General features: G+C 26.3%; 1 protein-coding gene across 5 annotated transcripts in view; it reads left to right on the plus strand.

Annotated features, from left to right (window-relative positions):
* Positions 1 to 24112, plus strand: part of LOC107163598 (neuronal acetylcholine receptor subunit alpha-7-like) — a 77794-nt gene that overhangs the window by 36238 nt on the left and 17444 nt on the right. For 2 of the 5 annotated variants that reach the window (XM_089223946.1, XM_089223945.1), the window contains exons 2-8: positions 2636 to 2775; positions 4625 to 4669; positions 11934 to 12043; positions 15716 to 15896; positions 16522 to 16597; positions 21228 to 21422; positions 23245 to 23439. In XM_089223946.1, the coding sequence (XP_089080072.1) occupies positions 2636 to 2775; positions 4625 to 4669; positions 11934 to 12043; positions 15716 to 15896; positions 16522 to 16597; positions 21228 to 21422; positions 23245 to 23439 (942 nt within the window). Of the gene's footprint in view, positions 1 to 2635; positions 2776 to 4624; positions 4670 to 11933; positions 12044 to 15715; positions 15897 to 16521; positions 16598 to 21227; positions 21423 to 23244; positions 23440 to 23998; positions 24086 to 24112 lie in introns of all 5 variants that reach the window. The other 3 variants (XM_089223949.1, XM_089223948.1, XM_089223947.1) reach the window with 2 other exon arrangements.

Here is a 24112-nt window from a genome sequence, read left to right on the forward strand (position 1 = left end):
TTAGTAGGGACCTCTAAGAGAAAAATTCATCTAATACGAAATGCATTATGCAGAGTGATTTACAAAACACACTCAATTCCCATTATTAATCTTTAATTTGTTCAAATTCTTATTTTCTAAATTTCTAAATATTATACCTGCCTAATATTAAATACCATAATAATTAATACATGAAAAAAGTTTCTCCTCAATTTTTCATGGAGTGATCATTCTAGGGTGAATCACTGTATAAAATTTAATAATAGTTTCATCTGTTAACAGTTTATAATAATAATATAATTATATTATGTGACAAATATCCCTATCTAGAAAGTAAAAAACGTTTCACATTTACCTAGTTCCGGGCCGTCTATTGCGGCCTCGCCAGTTCGATTATCGTCACAGGTGATTTCCATTGTGTTTAGTTTCATACATTATTATTAACACCTTTTTTTCTATCTGAAAAGAAAATAGTTTTTATATTTTGTCCACATCCTTTAGTAATTTATTGACATTATAATACTTTATTAACAAGTTTTTACTTTTTGAACGAAATAACTACATATAACGACATAACTATGTACAAGAGAATACGAGCAACCATTCCTATTTTTTCTAGAACAACGCATTCGTTTTTATTCCTACGGGATTTTTTTTTTATTTTATATTTCAGCGAAGATAGTTTTAATAGAAAACTAGATATAATACCGGACGTGAAAAAACTTTATAAAAAACTTTTCAAATCGATTTATATGGTACAATATAAATTATATAAAATCCATATAAGATAATTATTACGAAGTATGTGACACTGAATTTATATAAAACAAAAAATATTACTAGCATTTTTTTATAAAGATCACGTAGAGAATTCAATTCAAAGTTGACTTTTTACTGTTTGTTTTTTATAACTTAATCATTATAATACACTATTTTATCAAAATGTATCTAATATTTTGCATCCCACAAATTGACAAATTTACCTAAACATATTAAAAACTGTCTGAAATGTTTAAAAATGTTACCAGTAACTATTTCAATGAATTAAATCATCACATCAGGCATCAGCTTAAAAAGTTTTGATAGAATGAATAAAAACTGACAAATTCTTGATCATACATCCACATAATCTATCAAAAATAAAGTTTCAAACTAATATAATATATTTATATTACTAATATGTTGAATTATTAATGTTAATTAGCAAAATAGGAGAAAAATCAATTCAGTTTAAATTCACGAGAAACTTGATTGTGTTAATTTTTTTTTTGCAGTTTACTTTTATTCTTAAAAACCATTTTTTTAGTGCTCGTTGGGTAACGAAATATTGCGATCGTCAGATATTTTATTAGGTAGAATTAACTTTTTGATAAGTTGAATCGAATACAATTTAATTGGTACATTGTAAATGTTTGCGGTTTATTTTTATTTTTTCGTAACGGATGATTTATGTTTTTAAGGATATTAAAACAATAGATATTATATTTTGAAACGAAATCAATAATCATCATCATCATCATCATAATTATTCTGTTTTTAAATATGGCCTAACGAGATTGTGGTCCTTACAATATTTTGATTATTATTTTTGTTCCTATAACGTTCTTTCGTGTATTATAATAAATAATAATGCACTCGAGGTCAAAGCATATATATATATATATAAGAAAACATTAATGTCCCACAACAACAGTATAACAATAATAATGTTAATATTATTACATGATCAACATCAAATATTATAAATTATAACTTCCATTATACATGTTACAGACGTTACAGTATACATAACATTATATTATCCATAACTCTATTTACTATTATTATCGAATTCTGTACGTTATAGGAAAACATTGAAATATTTTTAAACGCCCCAACGCGGTGATGGTAACGGGATACTCGTTTATCAACCGAATACGGTTTGGTATAATATTATTATGTTGTGCATAAACAAAGTCTTGTGAATCTATTATAATTTTATATAACAGCTAAAATTAGATAGGGTTGATAGTCATATTATTATACTTTAATGACGTCATCAGTGGCATGGATTTATAGCCCGGTCGGTGATTCGGATGCCGTGGACAAATTAGGAATGTTCGAAGTGTGTTGTCATGGTACCATAACCATCGTAAGCTAATAATTATTAATTATTATTTATACATTAAACGGAATTTAACTCTTTCACCACGCTACCAATTCTATTTCGAACACATGATGACCTCCGACGAAATGTATCCTGTAAACGTTCCGGAGCGTATTATATTTCCCCACGGCAAAACTATGTTATGTCGCCCAATTGAAAACCTAGAAACAACAGTCAAACATATTATTTTCCAGTTAACACAATTTTTCAGAAGGCTCTTAAAAAAGTTTTAAAAATTATTTTGGATTCAACTTTAATCCTAAGAAGTAGGCAGTTACATGTTATCAAAATCAAATTCCTATAACTTCGAAATCAATCATATAAGTGATCATATCTGTGATGATTTCCACAGTGGAAAGTTTTTACTGACTTAGTATATTATATGTAGCTAACTATCAAACATAAATGATAATCTACCCTGTACATTATAATATTTATAATACGCACCCTCGCATATTACGTATACATACACAGCATGCCTTAATTTTGATTCATGTTTTTATTTTACAGAAACGCTATGCGGACCTCACGAGAAGCGATTGCTCAACGATTTATTAGACCCTTACAACACACTAGAGAGGCCAGTAGCTAATGAATCGGAGCCATTACAACTTAGTTTCGGCCTTATGCTCATGCAAATCATAGATGTGGTGAGCTACATTGTTTATAATATTATATTATTATGTTTTAATATTTTATATGATATACCGCAATAAATAAATAATTTTTTAATAATTCAAATAATTTTTAGTTAGTAGGTACCTATCTATGTTATAATATATTTATATATATATTGTGTAGCTTATAAATTTAATATAATATGTGTTTAAAATTGTTTTCTAAATGTTGATTGAAATTTAGTGACATGATACAAATAATAATTTAAAAATAATATAAAAAAAAATCAAAATTTGTTACAGCATGGAATTTTAATTATAATATAAGTATAAAATGAACTCATTATTCCGAACAATCAAAAAAAAAAACTAAAGTGAATAAACATCGAATAAAATAGTTAAAAGAAAACCACTAATAATTCCATAAAATAATAAATACTTTTATCTTAATTTCATGATACCTCGTTATAAATATATTATTTAAATATTTTTAGATAACATAATATTTAAATACTCACGTATAAATATCAACATTTTATGCATTTTATTTATTCTAAAATTGATAACATAAATATTATTAAAAAATGTAAATGTCGCATTTAGTGACTTACATTCAGAGCTATAGTTGATTTTGTTTTCTTGCAGCTAGTTTTGAATTCCTTTTTCAAAAATTTATTCGTGCAAGTCGTCTATTTTTTATAATAATGTGCTTTTTTGACGTTACCACTGTTTTTGTTGTTTAGTTCGGTAAAAACCCGCAAAAAATGTTTCAACCCGTCCACATCGTTTTCTAAAAAATTCTAGCTCAAAGCCGTGAGCAAATTATAGGTACCTATTAACTATGTTCAAAATGTATTATGTATCTTACTTTTCAAAATATAATATATTTATGTTTTTTTATTTAAGATTAAACAATTAAAATTATAAAATTAATTTTTATAAATATCAGAATATTTAATATAACCATCCATCACAATTTGAGTATTATAATTTCAATAAAACTCTGTTTCCTAAAAACAAATATACTCTTAAGTCAGTTCAACTTACAAATTGATTCCTCGTTTGCCTAAAAAAAATAAATACGTGTTTTATAGTTAATTTTAGCGATTTAGACATAAATATTCCATAAAAATAGTTTCTGTTGAATATCAAAAGTAAATGTACTGTGTATCTTAAGAAGAGTTACCGCAGTTTGAACTTAAATAAAACGCACGTCCTAAAGATTATCAAAGAAGTTTCAAATTTATTTGACTAATACCAAACATTTTATATTTTTGTTACAAATCTTTTATCCTAGCTTAAGTATAGAAAATAATTCAAGATTTTTACCCAACTGACTTTACAATATTTTACCTATGGTAATAAGTTGTAAATAAGGGGAAAACTAGTATTTTAAAAATGAGTTAGGTGGATACTTAGTTTACTGAGTGTATTCAAAAAAGTAAAGGGGACACGAGGATAGTTTAATAAAACATTCTTTAGGTAGGTATATTTATATATATATTATTTTTTTGTAGTCCGTCACCGCCCTACTTCTACCAGAATAAAAAAGAGCTGTTTAAAATGTATGTATTCGTCCTCAGAGCGCAAACGTCAGTTATCCCGGTTACCTAGCATTCTGAATGCAAATTTATCAACCTCTTTTAAAAGGGGTTAGAAAACATAATATTTATATATATGGGTAGGTTCATAGATAAATATTCGGACAGTTGAATTATTTTGTATCGACAGAATTCGTGTAACACAATACCAGCGCATAAATGAAACGACGTTTCTTTATTTAAATGTATCCCTCTAATTGACATAATTAAAACTAATCATAACACAATACTTACAACAATAAATTGTTTTGTACTAACGTGAACATAACTCTTTGTTACAGGATGAAAAAAATCAGCTATTGATTACTAACATGTGGTTAAAATTGGTAAGCATATTTTGAATTTAATTGATTACAATTTATTCATTTATTCTTATTTATCTAACGAACAGTAGTCTTAGAAAATATTCTAAGACTTCATATTATTGTGTTAAAAATATGTGTAGTTAGCATGATGAAAATATATCGTAGTTAATTATATACAATGCCGAGGTTATCAATTATCATTGAATTTTATTGAGATATTTATTATACCTAAAATATGTTAATACAATGTACCTATAATTTTAAATAAGTACCTTCAGTCTTGTACGAATATTTTAGATTATTAATAATGTGTATAAAATAAACTTTATTAGAAATTCAAGACAATAACTAATATTTGTAATTTAATATAATTTTAAAATACGTTCACTCACATAATATACATATTCATTAGAACCATATACAGTTTATCAATATAATAAGTCATAAAAATGTCATTGTTCGTGGAACGCGAGGACTTCGATTTGCCCAACAATAATTTAGGAGGTTTCCCGAAAAAAATGTAATGTTGCCAATGTATATTTTTTGTTTATCATAATTCACTATAAATTCAACTTACTCCATAGATATAAATTGCTTAATATCTATGATTTACCACAGATATATAAAAATACTAGATAGCCGACTTCAATAGTCCATACCTGAAAAATTATGTCTCCAACAAAATGGCTGCCAATCGTTATTTAAGAGGTGACTGTTTACAAATTTAAATGATATGATAAGTGATAAGAAACAATTTTGGAGGACTATAATATTTTTAATTTTGTTGGTACGTAAGACATAAGAACATTTTTTTCCGAATAATATTTATCTGAAACTATTTGACTATTGGAGCTAAAATTTGGATTCTTTTATTATTTATATAAACAATTTAATATTTCATTGCATTTTCATGTAATCACATAGAAAAATATGATAATCGCCAGCTATTTATAACTATATTAAGCTCAATCTCAAACGCATATGAAACTTGATGAATCTTAATAATAATAAGATAGACCCCATAAATTAGTTTTAATTGCATTACTTATACAGAAATATTTAAGCATAATATTACATTTTCATTGGGTAAAATGTTTTCTACAGATATTTTAAACCCAATAAGTAACAGTCATAAATTGACGAAACAACTTTTATTTATGAATCAATAATATTATAATATTGTTGTACCTATACCTACGAGATGTAGTTTAAAATACCTCTTATTTCTTTATTGTTATGTATAATAATTTCATTTTGATAAACCCAAAGAATGTAGCTATGTTGAAAAATCTAAATTTAAAATTTGTTTTAATTTTATTAAGATTGTACTGATTAAATAAAGCACTTGATAATTTTTTTTTTAATTGTAATACTTTATTAGAAATTATATCTCTCAGTATACTGGTATTTGTATAACAATAAATTATTTTTTGACTCACACATTTATCTTTGAAGCTGTACCTATCTTCAAGAACACAGGCAAAATAATTGGTGACAATTTTTACCATACATGAAAACTTAACTCCACCCAAAACCTGTATAAAATAATAATTGCTTTTAAAATTTACATGTTTAAACTATTATAACACCATTCTTCAATTGCTTATCAATACTATAAAACATAAACATTCACCTCTTAGATAAGAATGGCGGCCATTTTACTTGCGACAATAATAATACCGAAGTTAGCTATCTAGTATTTTTATATATCTGTTTGACTTACTCACAACGTACAGAAGATGATACCACTTATAAATATTTCTGGTACCGATTTCGACGAAAGTTATATTTTGCTTTATATTATTATAAATCGTTCTTAAAAGAGTGATAATTCGCTCGGGGGCTTGGTTTTTCTTTTTTTTTTTCCATGTAAAACATGAAGGAGAAAAATTTTCTTTTTTGTAAATTAATATAAGATTACGAAATTAAAACATAGGCATGACGGTACAAGTGTTGTACCTAACTCATTATTGTTTCATAATTTATACTTCTATGATTTCATCGAATAAATATAATTTTCAAAAATTAAAACAATTAAATACCTTCTATATTACAATATGAATTATACTACAATAACTTATTAATCAATCAGTCAATCAAGACACATTCAATTACCTATATATATTATGGAGTTTAATAGATTAGGTAATAGGTATAATGTTAAAATACATAAATAAATTATTATCTAATAAATAAACATTTTTTTTTTACATGTTCCTTAAATAATTAGTACTTTTAATAATTAAAATAATAAAACACTAAAACACTAACAAATAAGTAAGTATAAATAACTATCTAAAAATATTAAATCAAAATGATAAGACATAATATTATAGTATTGTAAGAATCAAATTAAAAATACATTTATTTTAATAGTCAGTTAATAGTCGGGTACCTACATAATTATACATTTCAGATAATAAGGTGTAACTAATTTTTCTAAGGAATGATCATGTTCATTGCAACCATAGATTTAATTTTTAAATTAATGGCTTTCAAATATCCCAACACTTCAAAAAATAAATGTTTGTGCAGTTGAGTTCAGGGCCGGATTGGTTAGCCGAGCTACCGAGAAAATCTCGGTGGGCCGCTCAAAAAAAATGTCGATCGTAAGTGTTTGGGCAATTATTTCATAACACAAATTTGAATACATTTATTTAACTCTGTGCACTACGTCAAATCTAGATCAATTTATACATTTTTATTTGAAAAAGGCCCCTTTTTAGGGCCGGTTAAAAAACTAAAACTAGGTGGGCCGATACCTTGTCTAACCGGCACTGGTTGAGTTATTGTTTATATAATATTCGACGTTATGTTTTCAAGTTGAAAATTATAGGTACCTAGGTATGCAATTGTTCTTGGTTTATTGTGTATATTTCAATCAATTTTAATAAAATTGAAATACCCTTTATGAATTGAATAATATGAAATAAGGCGTAAGCTCTAACGCTCCTAACCCTTGAATAATACTGAATACATTTTTATTTTCGTTATTTGATTGTAGTTATTTAAACTCACTAGCTTAACCTGTTTTACACCCAGGAATACAAAAGATATAGGTACAGATATAATGGATCATAATCTATTATTGTATTACTTAATAATTTTATAAGTGGTATTTAGAATGAAATAAAAAAAAAAATTAGATTCTAAGTAGTGCAATGAATGTAGGCTATTGATTTTACAATGTGATTTTTTTCTTTTCTTTTTTTGTGAGTTATCGCCATTTGGGGAGAAAACTTTACGTTAATTTTCAACTTCAGCATCTTTTCTAGAAAGAAAATTAATCTAATTGATACTTTTATAGGTCAAAAAGTTTAAAATTTCCAATAGTTTTTAAATTGTTGAAAGAACAAAACAAAAAATTACGGAAAAATAAAAAAAAAAATTTAAATAAAACAAATTTTTGACAATTATTTTGATTTCGATTTTCGGTGTCAGCAACTTTAAAAAATATAACCATTGACACATTTATATTTCAAACAAATGATTATATTAGCATAACAATGCAGGTCCCAAAAAAAGGGGCCTCTTAAACCACTCAATACCCTGTAAATATTTTTCAATTCTGTTTACGTGACATTAAACTAGACTAATGGATCGTAAATTCTTATGACTCACATTTTTTTTAAAATCATGTATCTTGCATTCTTGCGCATTCGCAACAAAACTTAACTTTTTTAAATGACAACCCCCATTTTCTATCATACTCGAATTTATCGATTTTTTTCAAGTCATTTTGATGTATCAACTTGTGTTCTATACCCAAAATTTGTGAAACTAGAGCTAATAAGTAAAACTTAAAAAATTTAATTTACCTAATTAATTTTTTTTAACTGTACGTACTTATTTTTTTCTTCTGAACACCATGAAATAATCAAAATTATTTTTATTTAAGTAATTAAAACAGTTGAGGGACTTTCGAACAGTTTATTGAACAGCTTATATTTGTAATGTCAGTAAATTAAGTTGTAAATAAAAATGTATAGGCAGTATTGTTAAAATAAATAAAATATAAATTTAGAATTTTGTTTCCTGAAAATATTTGTTTAAACTATGTTATTTCATAATGTATAATAATAAAATAAGATAATAACTCATAAATAGTAAATAGTTAATTACTTATATAAAAGTAATTTTGATTGTTTCATAGTGTTAAGAATCAATGTTATAATTAATAACATAATATAATATGATACTTATAATATATTATGATTATGATATATATATATATGATTATTATAACTATATCACTATATAAACTTGTTTTATATCTATAAAATACAGCATTATACAACATATAAATAGTAATATTACCTATTTTATATTCATATTGTGAACATTATATTTACATTTAAATATATTTTTAAATATTTATAAGTGAATTTACGCATTACAACTGGAATTATATTAGTCACCCTGGCGAATGGTGGCATACTCTGTTGAGAGATTTCCGAACTCCTGGACTATCGTTAATTTTGGTATCCGTTAGATATGGATCGAATGTATCACTATATATTTTCTACATTGTGATTCAACTACATAAACTAATATTTTAGCATAAACACTAGATTATTATGATACTAAATTCTGCAGTTTACTAAAAACTTCCCGAAAAGAGTTGTAGTGATACAACCATGTAGAGCTTAGGATGGGTTAACATTGGGAGTATAGATATTAGGTTATGGTTTACCCGTGTGATATATAGAAAATATATAAAAATGTTTATCTAAGATTTTTTTTTAAACGTAGATAGTTATGCAATATTTTGAACCATGGCTCACTACTAATTTGATTTTTAGCGTTATACATTTAATACTTTTACTAAAATGATGTATTAAAATGCATGCAAAATAAATACCGTATGCCAAACGTTTAAATAAATGTATACGATATTATATAGATTTAAAACTAAAAAGTTAAAAAAAATATATTTAAATAATAATAATGATAAATTATGCACTGTGGTTTGAAAACATTATGTAAATAATCATGCGTAAAATAAATATTCAGTCATTCTTATACTAAATGCAATTTAGTTGAAGTAGGTACACCATATTTTTTACCAAGACTTATTCAAAATTACAAGGTTCTATGCCAAAGGCATAAAACTTAGTTAATCTCAGCTGTTTTAATCTATATGAAATGGAATTTGTTGTCTTCTAATCTTAATTTTGTGTAAAACAGTTCTATAATACTACCACCTTGTGCTAAAGAATTGGACATGCACTATAACGGAAGAGGAAATTGAAATATTATTGTGTATTGTATGGCTGAAAAAAAATCTTTTTTATAAAAACGAATAGTTTTCTTAATTAAAAATGTTTTACCACGTTATTATTTGTTCATAAACAATAATATTGATATATCGGTATAAGCTGATAAGTATCCTTAGGAAGAACATATTATTTTTAAACGCTTCATCAGTATATAGTATATACAAATATACCTTAATATATACTGTACGATATAATTATAATGAGGCCAAAATGTAGAACGAAGTTCTTAATAGACTCTCACACGAAGATATCTACAACAACAAAAAAGCTTACATAGCCTTTAATAATGCATAAATGTTGGTTTAAAGTTAAACATTTCGATTCTTAGAGCTTAGGGAAAATCTATAGTTGGAGTAAAAGTACTTTACATATTTGTACATCCACGCGCGTTTACTCCGAGCATTTTTCAAATAAATACAAAATGTTTTGTTCTCTTGATTAATGTAATTTGCAATTGTATAATATATCCATATAGGTTTAGGTGGGCCATTTTTCATGATTTTTTATTTTTTTTTTCATCGTCTTTTCACCTAAAGTCATAAAAACGGATAGGTAGTAACATAAACGATTAATCACACACGTTGTGCGGCTGAGTGACATATAAAGAACGAAAAAGTGATAGGTAGGTATTCTGTAAAAGCATTCACGATGGCTGCAATGTTAACCAATTTAGTGAAATAAAAAAACACTAAGCAAAATATATTATCTCAAAGTGCATGACGCAAACTATATAACCATTTTTGTTTTTATTCATAATTAAAAATAAACGAACAAGAACGTTCAATTTATATTTGTTTGTTTTTTACAAAGTATTAAAATGCAATTTGTCACACGAGAAAACATAATTTGAAATATACATCAACACCTGTATTATCATGAATCACTTAACCCTTTTTAATGTATAAAGTTTAGCTGTGTATTATATTTATATATTATATAAAGGTAGTTCAAAAAAAACTTGTTTAAAAAATTTAAAATAAAAACTCTCTCTCATTTTTTCAAGTGATATTAAAAAATAATTTTGTAAAATGTAGACCCGATTATTCATCCTCTTCGTGTTTCACAAAAAAATGTAAATTATAGCCAAAGAGGTTTTTCTTATTGTATTTTAATCAATTACTTCCATTTTTCGATACATTTTCTACAACAATATTATCATAACTTACTTACCAAAACAACAATAGTAAATCCAATATATATTATTTTATAACAAAAAAAAAAAATACAAAATATGTATCTGATCTAAAAACATTTTGTTTTTCCTTATCTATTTAAAAATATTTTGCTGAACAGTTAAAAACATGATAAAATATTTCATTCAAATAAATTGATATTTAACTAGGGACCTAAATAACAGATAATTGCTATTTCGTTAACGATAAAAAAAATTTTATTATAGATCAACCTATTTTTTTTACATCATTAGTATTTCTATACTATGATTAGGTACATTTTTTTATGAAAATAATATCTTTGAATTTCTTTCATCCTTCTAAGCCACTGTTGATCACAACATTAAATTTCAAGAAATATTTTTTTTTCAGAATTACATATACATGTATTAATTTATAGTGTTTTATTTTAACACCTTTAAATTCTTTGCTTTCTAAAAAGGAAATAGCAAAATTTGAAACCTACAGTTAAAATTATTCTATCCTATAAATATTATAATTAATTCCAAGAACTCCTCGTAATCTTTTAGTAATATTCTTGGTATCGTTAATTTTGCTAAATATAATGCCTCACAGAGCTACATCTTTAAATAGCTTTATAGCAAAAAATGACTAACCTCTATATAATATTATAGTATAAACTAACGATTCGCATAATATTATTAATCATTGTTCATTTCATCATGTTTAAAAACTATACAATTATAAATTTTAATATAATATTATTTATAATTACAAAGGTTATGTGTTTTTAAAATTAAAAGTATGCACTATATATACATACGTTACTTAATTAATAAATATATCATTAAAACGTTTTTAATTTAAATTTAGGAGTGGAACGACGTCAACCTCAGGTGGAACGACAGTGACTATGGTGGTGTAAAGGATTTGAGAATACCACCGCATAAGATATGGAAACCAGATATGCTCATGTATAATAGGTCAGTACACCTCATATTAATGTTTACACCTACATATATGTGGCATATATTCATTGTACACGTCATACATTTTTAAGTTAATACAGTGTTATAAGCACAGTATATTATAAAATCTAATAGCCAGCGAGTGTTCGTGACAATGCGTAATTATAAATTACACAGCTTATCGTTATAGTTTTTTGGTGAAAGACACAACCGTCAAAATGAAATAAGGAAAAAAGTCGTATGGTACATAAGCGCCAAAATCCTAGGTACTTGTGTTTTATGGTGAATAGAGTTAATAGATATTACATTTTTATTGATTTGCATATTATGTACATCGCATCCACATAGTGAAATCACTCATTTCATGGACTGGATATACAGATCGTCAAATTCGTCCATATTGTGAATTTTGATTAGAATAAATTATTTAGATATCCATTTCATGAAATGGTCAATACCTATCTATATTGTGTACTTCATGTAATTATTATGAAACAAGATTGTTATGTTATATTACAATAAATAATTATATTACTAATGGCCCAGTTGTCGATGTACTTTGATCATTAAAAAAAAAAAATAAAATAATTATATTATATTACAGGTATAATCATAATATTATAATTTATAACTACACTATAAGCGTTTATAACCATACTTTTTTTATATTGTTCAATAAAAAAAATACTAAAAAATAATTAATTGATTGGCTTAAATAATAATTTTAAAAAAGGATTGCATAAACTTGGAACAAAATATGGTTTACTTAAAGGATGGTTCGGTAGAAAATGTTTGAAAAAATTAACAACTCAATTTTTCACTACTGATCAAATTGATAAAAATATGGAATTTTCGGTGCGAGTATTTAACATATTTCAGTAAAGCAAGGATTTCCTTCTTATTCGTGTAAAGCAACATATCCTTGCCAATCAAGTAGGAGTGTTTGTTTTAAATATGATGTCATCATCGATTATCATGTAAAAATAAATAATGAGGAAGAAAAATGTATAGGTGCCTATAGTAAGTTCGTTAATTATTATTTAAGTCAATCAATTAATTATTTTGTTAATATTTTTGTTCATAGAACAATATCGAAAAGTAAAGTTATAATTTAGTAATTTATTATAATATAATAATTTATTGCAAAACAATATAATAATCTTGTTTCATAATAATTAAACTGAATACACAAAATGTACTTATCAATAAAATAAATAAAACGAGACCCCTAGGACGGCCCAAAACCCGATGGATTGACGTAAGTTGCCAAAGATATAGAAATGATAGACCAAGACGTAACGTTAGAAACAGCATATCAGAGAAAAAAAGGTGGAGAGAGATTTTGATGGCAGCGATGGTCCTGAATGGACCGCTAAGCTGATGAAGAAGAAGAATAATTTATTATTATATTAATTAATTGTATAAAAAAATTGTATATCATTATTTTATTATTTTAAATTTATTATATACATTTTTTTTTGGTAGAAAAAGAAATCAACCTATTTTAAATTTCGTTGAAAACGGAATCACAACAGGTATATAAAATATTAGATTGGCGCTTATGTCCTACACATTTTGGCACAAACGATAGATCAATTTTGTACTTTCTGTACTTATGTCATATAGTCTAATTTTGTACACTCGGGTAGCATTTTAAAGGATTACACTGTGTAGAATGAGTCAAATGGAATGTGGACAACTATACTTTGATGGTTTCTGTGTGGGAGTGGTTTGAAGAAAAGTGGAATTTGTTGAAGAATGATGCATACGAATTTTGAATTGTATCCCAAATAGTTTAATAATATTTATGGATTATAAATGCTGAGCAGCACGAGTATGCCTACGATCTTTTGCACTGTACATCATACGCCTAATGTAAAAATCGAAAAATTCGGAGTATTTAGTTTTCAGTTTATTACGAACATTTGAGTTAAGATTCAAACCAATTATACAGAAAAATAAATAATTTTCTGTGATTTAAGTTTAAAAAAAAGTCGAAAAAGGATTATTTTTTTATCTTGATTTTCGTGTAATAGAGTCATAAACCACAGTACCAGTTAGTTGAACAGGATCTTGATTGTCGATTTATAGGGTGATTCTTGAGAGAATAACTTGTATTCATAATAAGAATACAGCATTGTAAAAGTTCCAAACAAAACTGTATATTTACTAGTATGACAAAACGTAAAGGACATAAAAGATAAGGGAGAAATTAATACGATAAAGTTGGAAAACCAACCGAGTGTAGATAGTTAAGTATATTATAGCGGATGCAGATATGTATATATAACATGTATAAATCTGACCTAACAAAATGGAACAACAAGCCATTGAAATAATATGAGTTAAAATAAATCATTCCAAAACCATAGGGAAGTTTTCTGATATGAGTGCGAACTGTATAACTATACAATTTAAAAAAGTTCGAGTGAAATTGAAATATTTTGGTAAGAAATTATACAATGTAAAAAATACTATGAAAGTGGTGTGCTGCAAAAATTACTGAAAAACTCAATCACCCACTTATGTTATTATGTATTTCTGATTCACATAATAAAAGTGACAAAATAATTCATTTCAACGGCATCCATCAATTACAATTTACAACATACTTTAAGTTTGTATATCTCAGACTAAAACATGGTTAGAAAAAAATAAAAGCAATAATTTAAAATGAATATTAGTCGTCAATCGACTGATTAAATAATTAATCAGCGGTGGGCCGGTGGATCATGAGAGCGTAGTAGCCGATAGTGTAACTACTCCTTCCTCCCTGTCACGTCACATCATAATATTATTATAGACATATAGTCAACATCGAATCAATATGCAATCACTGGTTTAGACATAACTATAAATTGAAGTATGACAAATTTTAAATAGTAAATAATTGGTAAATAAATTAAGATAAGCAGCTTATTGGGTGATTCTGACGAATGGCCGTACGCGTTTTAAATAACCGTGTATATCATATTAATAAATATAATACTTACTGAAATGCGACTAAAATTATGATTGATAAATATAATAGGAGAAGAAACACTATAGTTAGTCTAACATCTAATAAGTTTCAATTATTGTGATTTGACAATAAAATATAATGTATTCACTAGTTTTTCTGATATTTTATAAAACGACGACGAAAATGAAAAATTTTATCATCATATGAAAAAATATCACTTAAATAATTTAGAGGGATTAGGATGGATATTAATACACAAATTATTAGAGTAAATTTACAAATTTAATCAATGTATTTTATGTGTGTGGGATGTTACATATAGGTACTTAAAAATAGTGTCTGACATTCCACCAAACGGTGTTAAGAATATAGCCGGATAATTAATACTCAAAATCCCTATAATTGGAAAAATATATATTTTTAAACTTATTGAATCGCAATAAAAAATAATTGTTGAACATCCAAATAACCTCTACTCACCAATAAACCTGAGACATATTATATTGTTGTATGTTAAAAAATAAAACATTATATGAATACATGGCAGTTGATTAACCAATTATTTCCACCTATAATAAACAAATAGGCACACATTTTTCCCACGAAATTTAAAATTATAAATTCTCGTTGAAAAATCAATAACTACCTATACCTATGTAAAATTATTACTAATTATCATATGATCACAACAATGTGTAAATCGTTTTTGAATTGTGTGTGTTTAGCGCTGATGAAGGTTTCGACGGCACGTACGCAACCAACGTGGTGGTCAACAGCAATGGTAGCTGTGTGTTCATACCACCGGGGATATTCAAGAGCACGTGCAAGATCGATATTACGTGGTTCCCCTTCGATGATCAAAAATGTGATATGAAATTTGGCAGCTGGACATACGACGGATTTCAGGTAAACTCGACTGCACAGCTAACGCGAAAGTGTGAAACTTTACTCTAATAACATAATATTTTTAGGTAAATCATTTTTCACCGAAACAATTTCGCGAGGTTTTGTTTATTTTGTCCAACGAAATAATATTATTATTTTCATCAAACTTCACTTTATCGCCGAATTAACCGGATTATTATCATATGATCGCAACTCGTAACTTTAATAGACTATTATTGTGCGTCGTGTGTTTATTGAAAATTTTTTTAATTTTTAATTCATACAATTATGATCAAAAATATCATATTGTTATTCAAATACAGTGTGAAAACGTGAAACAATAACTACGCACGTCACTATAATACTCAGATAACTAAAAGTTTTTATTTTTATTTTCACACATATGGCAAATACACATATACAATATAACCTGAACTATATGCAATACTCATACATTATTGGTGTATTTTTTAAATTTGGTTCAGTATACATGATTGATTTTCTAATTATAGTTCAGTTTTTTCAACAAGCCGAAGAATTTTCATAAATCATACAAATAATTTAATAATTATAATATATATTATCGTGCATTTTAGTACATCTATGTATTTTTTTCAATAAAACCGTTTTGAATTGTGTATTTCAGCTTGACCTTCAACTCCAAGATGATCACGGAGGAGACATCAGTGGTTTTATTACTAACGGTGAATGGGACCTGCTTGGTGAGCAAACAAATAACCGTTCGTTTTAAAAAATCATTTTTTTTCATTTCTGACAGCTTTCGTTTATTTTTATTTTCATAATTTCAGATTTTTTACTAATATGTCATTTTAGGTCTACTTGTGGTTTTTTGAGAGACTAATATACTAATAGAGATTATTATACTAATAATTATTTAGTAAATAAATAATTTCATTTTTGATGGTATAATTATCCTATGCACTAAAATATCTTGTATTTAAATTTCTCTCAAAAAACCCATAATATAATATAATTATACATGTACATACATACAAACCATAATTAATTAGTTTTGTTTTTATAGTTTTCTAATATGTAGGTACATTTCATCTAGGTAGAACATTAATAATTAGCCTATAAAATTCGTTTATTATAGCATCACTTAGATATATATTACATAATATATATTATTAATGTAGTCATTAAAATACAACAATTTTAGACAAATCGCATTCATTCATATTCAGACGAATGAATAATTATTATTTGGGTGTACTGAAAATCTTTAATAAAATACATTAATTTGATTTTCAAAATATTTTTATCAATGTTTATATTATTAACAAATTTAAAAAAAATCAAATTATATCCTTTACAATCAATAAAATATTTTTGTTAATGTACAAGTGTACAATACAATGTTTATAATTTCGTGCACCTATTGAAATACTTGAAAAAATACTTACTTAATCTACAATTTAATTCAATAATATTAATATATGATCATTACATGTATGATTGGGGATTAAAAAAGTCATAATTTCACCATAAAGTTGTTAGAATGTTAATTGTATTATAATCGTATATAATATCTTACGTAAATACGATATTCAAAATTTATGATAATATGTTTCTTGAGTTTCAGTTACCTACCCTTTACATATTTTATTATAAATGTTTAGATCTGATACTTTGACATAAATAATTTTCCATTAAATATAATATAATGAAGAATCTATCTTATAAAATAGACCATACGATATGAATCAAAGCACAATATAGTTTTAGGCTTTATGATAAAGAACAAATGTAATTAGGCTACTAACAGTATCTACCTATTGTACTTTTACAGGAATTCTATTGCAAATACTTTAGGTATAGGTACATAACTAACTTGGTATATGTAAAAATATTATTCCAGATCTTAACAGTATCATTTATTTTATTTTCAATATACGAATGTATTCAAAAAACAAAAATTAATCCGCTTTCGATCATTTTCAAACCAAATCCAATTACTATCTTCAAATCATTATATTTAAATTAATAGAACTATTTTACTATCACTCTATAGTATTATAAATTTTAATAATAAATGACACGGATAAAAACGTATTCATTTGAATTTCAGCCTACAACGAAGCATCGTTCCATTTTATTTATACTCTTCAAGTGAAGATAAGGTAGTAACAAAATGAAAATAAAATAAACATAAAATATTATTCGTTAAAAATGTATTGACCAAACATTATTCAATGCGAATACTTTCTGAATATATCCTTAGATATAGAACACATTTTCCTCGGATCCCAAATATCCTGAACAAAATATTTAGTAATATAACAATGATTAAAATATTTTTTAAATATATCTAATCCAAAATTCAAAATTTTATAAAAAAAAAGATATATAAAATACCATTTCAAATTCGCACTAAATCACATCGATTTAAAAAGCATGGTATAGATAGATAATACACGAGTATTAAACACGATGTTAGTGGCGAATTCAATATGTGATAATTCGCATTCTCTGAAGTCCCTTAATTCCGATTTTTCTGGTTTTTAATAATATAGTTACTAGTTATTTTCTTTGACCAGATATATCGAATAATTCAATTAAGTTCAAAATTTTATTTTTCATATGATAAAATTAGGTACATTTGAAATCAATTATTTTCTGTACTTAAAAATTAAACTGTTATATTATTAATTTGTTCTTCAAACAATACTTTTATTCATAGATTTTATAACATATCTAACATGATATTATTTTTTTATTAACATTATATCATAACTATCATTACAATTAATCAATTTTCATTAATTAATAATTAAAATATACAATTTGTTTTTAAACAATATATTATAGTTTTTGAATTCGTCACTTAGAATCATTATTATAGTCTTCGTCAAATTGAATTGATAAATAACACTACGTTATTTGTATGACAGTTACATAAACACGTAAACAGTTTAGGTACTCAATTAGTTTATTCTTTTGAACGTATTTTACATTTTTGAAAACTTTGTCATAAAATATAGCATTGATGTAAAATTAAAATAACACATTAGATAAATACATCTGAACACACGTTTGGTTTAATGTACATTATTTTGTTTCTTAGTTTTTTTGCATGTTAATATAATTTTAATAATCATTGCATCGAAAACTAGTTCAAAAACTTTGATGTGTGTGCTACTAGCTAGTATGTATGTAGTTCTATATTAAAATATAATACGGTGATCCATTATAATAAAAACTTAATATTATGCTAATATTTACAGTAATTATTGTGATAACTAGTTTAGTTCTTAATAAACTTATTTGTTCATGGTTTTACTAATACTCGACCAGTTTTTGTTAATTATGTATTACTTGTTTTAAAATTAACTAGATTCCAAACAAAAATCATATTATTTAATTTAAAATGTAACTAGATAATTAATATGTTGGAAAATTCGATATGTTTGCTATTAAAATAGTAAAGATTAATTTAATTTCAATATGTAATAGTTACATTTTTACAAACTCTTTTATTGTGGAACATTATGCATATTGTAATGGTTTAGACAACTTAAATTGTAATCGTCTAATATTTAGTATCGTGTAAAATGAAATTAATGGATCACCTCATTTATATTTTTCACCTCTAAAACTATTGTGATATTATAATATATTTATAAAAATGACGTTTTTACACACAATTGTTGTTTTTTAATGTGTTTTTGTTACCACAAAAGTATTGATTCACTTGAAAATCAGTTAAATCACAAAACAATAAATATTACTGCTGTAAATGAAAATATTTAACGCCTGGACCGTCTGAGCTATCTATTATTATTAGCATTTAATGTACCATGTGATATTAGTTTAATATTTATGAATTATTAGTAAATATTTAATTTCACATAGGCACAAACGTATTTTTTTGATGGTACGATTTTCATTGTTTGTCATTTATGTTATTCTACGCTTGTAACCAACCCATTCTCAAGATCAAATTTATTTCCCCAAAATTCACTTCACTACGACTATGATTAATATTAAATGCAATTTCTGTTTTATTGATTATAATCAAGATGAATAGGTACAAACAATTTTTTGGCTTCTGAAAATAGTTGTAAATTCGTCTATATATATATATATATATATCATTTTTTAAATTGATTATTTACGATCGAAATATCTCTTATTTATATTTTACGAGTACATTGCGTAAAAAACAATTTTACGTCAATATTTGACATACAAAACAGCTAGTATTAAAATTGTAAATCGTGATTGAGCATTTAGTGGTTAATGTTTGAAATCGTCGATACTCAGCACTCTAACTACTATACAAGAGTAAACGAGATACAGGTAATAACTTTTCAATCACTTTTATAAATTTATGCTTCCGTGTTTCAAAATATATGGTGTTTATACGAAATGTCATTCCAAGAAAATCAAAAAATTCTTGAGTGTCAACAACTAAAGTAATTAATAACAATCTGATTTTTTATGGAAAATAAATACGCAAATCGTCTTTTTTTAATGTTGTTCGAACCATTCTCAACCTTTGGAGTTTCCGTGAAACTATTTTCCTAAAATGAGCTTTTAATATGTTTTTATTAATAGTCATAATTCATGAATATCAAAAATGAAAACAAACGATGGACAGAATCGACAAAAACCAATTGAAATCTGCGTAGACAATATACCGGCCTGATTGAATAATTGCTTAAGTATTGGCAGGATGTCCAAAAAAAGACATACCATATGAGAAAAAGGAAAATCACATTGTATAAAATTTACATGAAAAATAAATAAATTATATTTCCACCTGTCAGCGTTTCGACGATTGATATAATTATAGCCAGAGTTGAGCAAAATTTTATCTAGATAATTAATCAAATAAATATATATTCAAATAAAAAATTTAAAAACAATATGATTCGAATAATTTTCAAAGCTAATTATTTGAATAATTTTCACAACGATTTATTCGAATAAAATATTATTCGATTAATTTTCGTTTACTTAATTAATTAAATTTTGGTTGATAATTTTAAACACGCAAATTTCCCATATAATATCTAAATGTCTACTCTATCTATACATTTTTGTATGGAGCTCAATATTTGTAGAATAATTGTGAAAAATTCATTCGAATAATAATTTATTCTAATACAATTTTATCTAATTAATCATCTTAATAAAAAATTATTCGAATAAAGCCCTTCTCTGATTATAGCTAGTGCCCAAAAATCGGTGACGGTCCAGTGCGTTTAATAACTCCATGTTGTGAATACAACGATTATAATATTATAACAATAATTAATATGTTCGTTTAATTTTTTTTTTAAATAATAATCACTTTCCTTCACACATAACTCTTCCTTTTGGCAGGCGTTCCCGGAAAGCGCAATGTGATCTACTACAGTTGCTGCCCCGAACCGTACATAGACATAACGTTTTCCATCCTAATTAGAAGGCGCACCTTGTATTACTTTTTCAACCTGATAGTCCCGTGCGTGTTGATTGCGTCTATGGCAGTACTAGGATTTACTCTCCCGCCGGACTGTGGCGAAAAACTATCTCTAGGTAAACAAAATTAAATTAATAATCGTATTAATATGATAATAAAATAGCTATTTGTATTTTTTTACTACATGTCAGAGTGTCTCCTGTCGTGCAATACCATTTATTATTTGTGACATAATATAGGGGTTTTTAGTTTTAAGTGTAACATAATAGCATATAACTATAGTGACTAATAGTAATGTAATGAGTCACCATTATATTATCAACGGTTCAGGACCATAAATAACTACCTGTACCAATAAAATTAAACAATGTATTATTACGTGTTAATATAATAACACGATATTATTAAATTTATAAATTTATTAAATAACATGTACTTACTTTTTTCAGCTATTTTAACGTCTCTCTCGGCAAACCACTTATAAATAAACATTTACTTTTCGAAACTTTATTCGTAACAGATTAAGTGGTTGGACTGACATTGAAAGTTGTGTCCTTTTGATCAGGTACCTACCTTAAGTAAATGTTTGCAATTCTCAATATGCATCAAGTGCTTTTCAATAGGTATTAATCGAGGTCAACCAAAACCATGACCTTCAGGTTTTTGTTTTACATAATTACAAACGTTTATTGTCATATTTTATACAATAGTGACGCGCAATCAACTAAAATCGAATTAATAACTTTTTCACATTGTTAAGCACGTCATTAAAAGAAAAAAACCGAAAATCGTCTTTCTATAACTAATTCTTTTTGGACTTGATTTATTATTAATATTTAAGATGATTTTTTTCATGCTTTTGTTTACTGCAGTCTGATATATTATACTACATGTAGATAGAAACTTACCAGTGTATAAAATATTTAATATGTACTCTGACTAATTTCAATTTACCAAGCTCGTTTCCGATAATCACGTTTTAAGATGATAACTAATAATATTATTATATTATATATTTATATGTGTATTGCATTAAATATATATTATATGCATAGTGCACACACTCATCTGAACGCTGCATTCATGTAATATAGAGTAGGTACTCGAGTACGTAATTTCAAAAATTGCCATTCAGGATTCAGGACTATTGTCATTTGGACAAACACACCAGAAATGTCTATATTTATATCGATTTCATTGTTTATATTTCATGGTACATTAGCAAGCTCTGGATATTATTATTAAATTATTGATTATTTAAACGACAACAAGTTCTTCCAATGACGCCCTAATGTGTCTGAAATTGCAGTCGTATATAAATTAAACATTTTGATCTGTCGGCTTGTAATGTAACGATATCAAACTATAACAGCAGTAACAATTATTATTAAATTGTTATGACGATAAATTGCAATTCATTTAATGGGGTGTTTCAAGATAAAAACGTTTATTACAAGAAATCATTTCAGGATTTTACCAGGGAAAGTGCCTAATCATTCTCTTCGCACACTCCAAACTTCTCGCTAATTTCGATTTACCCTACTCATTTCCAACCACTGCATTTCAAAACAGTGAACAAATAAATATCTAATCGTGTAGTAAAATAACGTAGTATTTTATGCGTTTATTAAATCGAAGGAGGTAGTGGAAAGTGTACGAGAGAGACGGAATTTTCGCGATGTAGCGAAAAAAATTGTTATTAACACTCGCACACACATATACATCACACAATATTTGTGCATATCATAATTTATTCTCTCCTCATAATCGCTTCGGTTTTTAAGTGTATATGTGTGCATACGAGTGTACTGTGTATATTTCACATATTTTTGGGACGTTTCGAACCAAACGATTTTCGTGGTGGACTTACCTCTATTTTGTTTGTTTCGTTTTTTGTCTTTTTTTTTGTTTTTTTTTTTTTAAATCAGTTTTTTACAGACTTGAGAGCCGCGAGGAGCTTGAAAAACTACTCTTGTTGTCCAAATCCGTACGTGGATATCACTTTTACCATATTCGTTCGGCGCAGAACTGTTTATTACATCGTCAACCTGATATTACCAAGCGTAACGCTGGCCGCTATGGCCATGCTCGGGTTCACGCTGCCCTCAGATTGTGGCGAAAAAATGACCTTAGGTACCTACTTACATGCGTACAGAGTCTCACATATTACAATAATACATTAACTCAAACACAGGCATACATACACAAACACGAATACACTGACAAACGTTTATACACAGGTGCACATTCACAAACACAAACTCAAACACTCACAAGCAAACACACCCTCACACATTTACGTATCTACACTTAGCGAGCGCGACAAGACAATGATAAAATATTATAATATTCTGGTGACGTCTCCGATGACACTACCAGAATATAATATAAAACCTATAATTTTTATTATTATTATAATTCATTATGTATATATTATGTATATGTATTTATATGTCTGTATATAATGTTACAATTCAAGACTATATACTTGTTGTACTATCTATTATTATACCCGGTCCATACGAAACTAATCGTAATAACCGCGGTTCGACGTGACATTTTCTTCAGATTAAGTGGGTGGCTGGGGAAACGATATCGTTATTATTATTATTATTATTATTTTATTTAACATTTTATTTTGTTTTGTCAATCTACCATACTTGGTGTGTAAATATAAATGTTTTAATTAAAGGTGTAACAATTCTCCTGTCGTTGACCGTTTTTCTAAACATGGTGGCCGAGACAATGCCGGCTACTTCGGACGCAGTTCCTCTTTTAGGTAACGCACGGCCAACTGAACATTTTT

The sequence above is a fragment of the Diuraphis noxia genome, unplaced genomic scaffold (assembly GCF_037042655.1).
Source record: "Diuraphis noxia isolate RWA-SAM2 unplaced genomic scaffold, SU_Dnox_SAM2 contig0003, whole genome shotgun sequence".
In the NCBI taxonomy this organism is placed as follows: Eukaryota; Metazoa; Arthropoda; class Insecta; order Hemiptera; family Aphididae; genus Diuraphis; species Diuraphis noxia.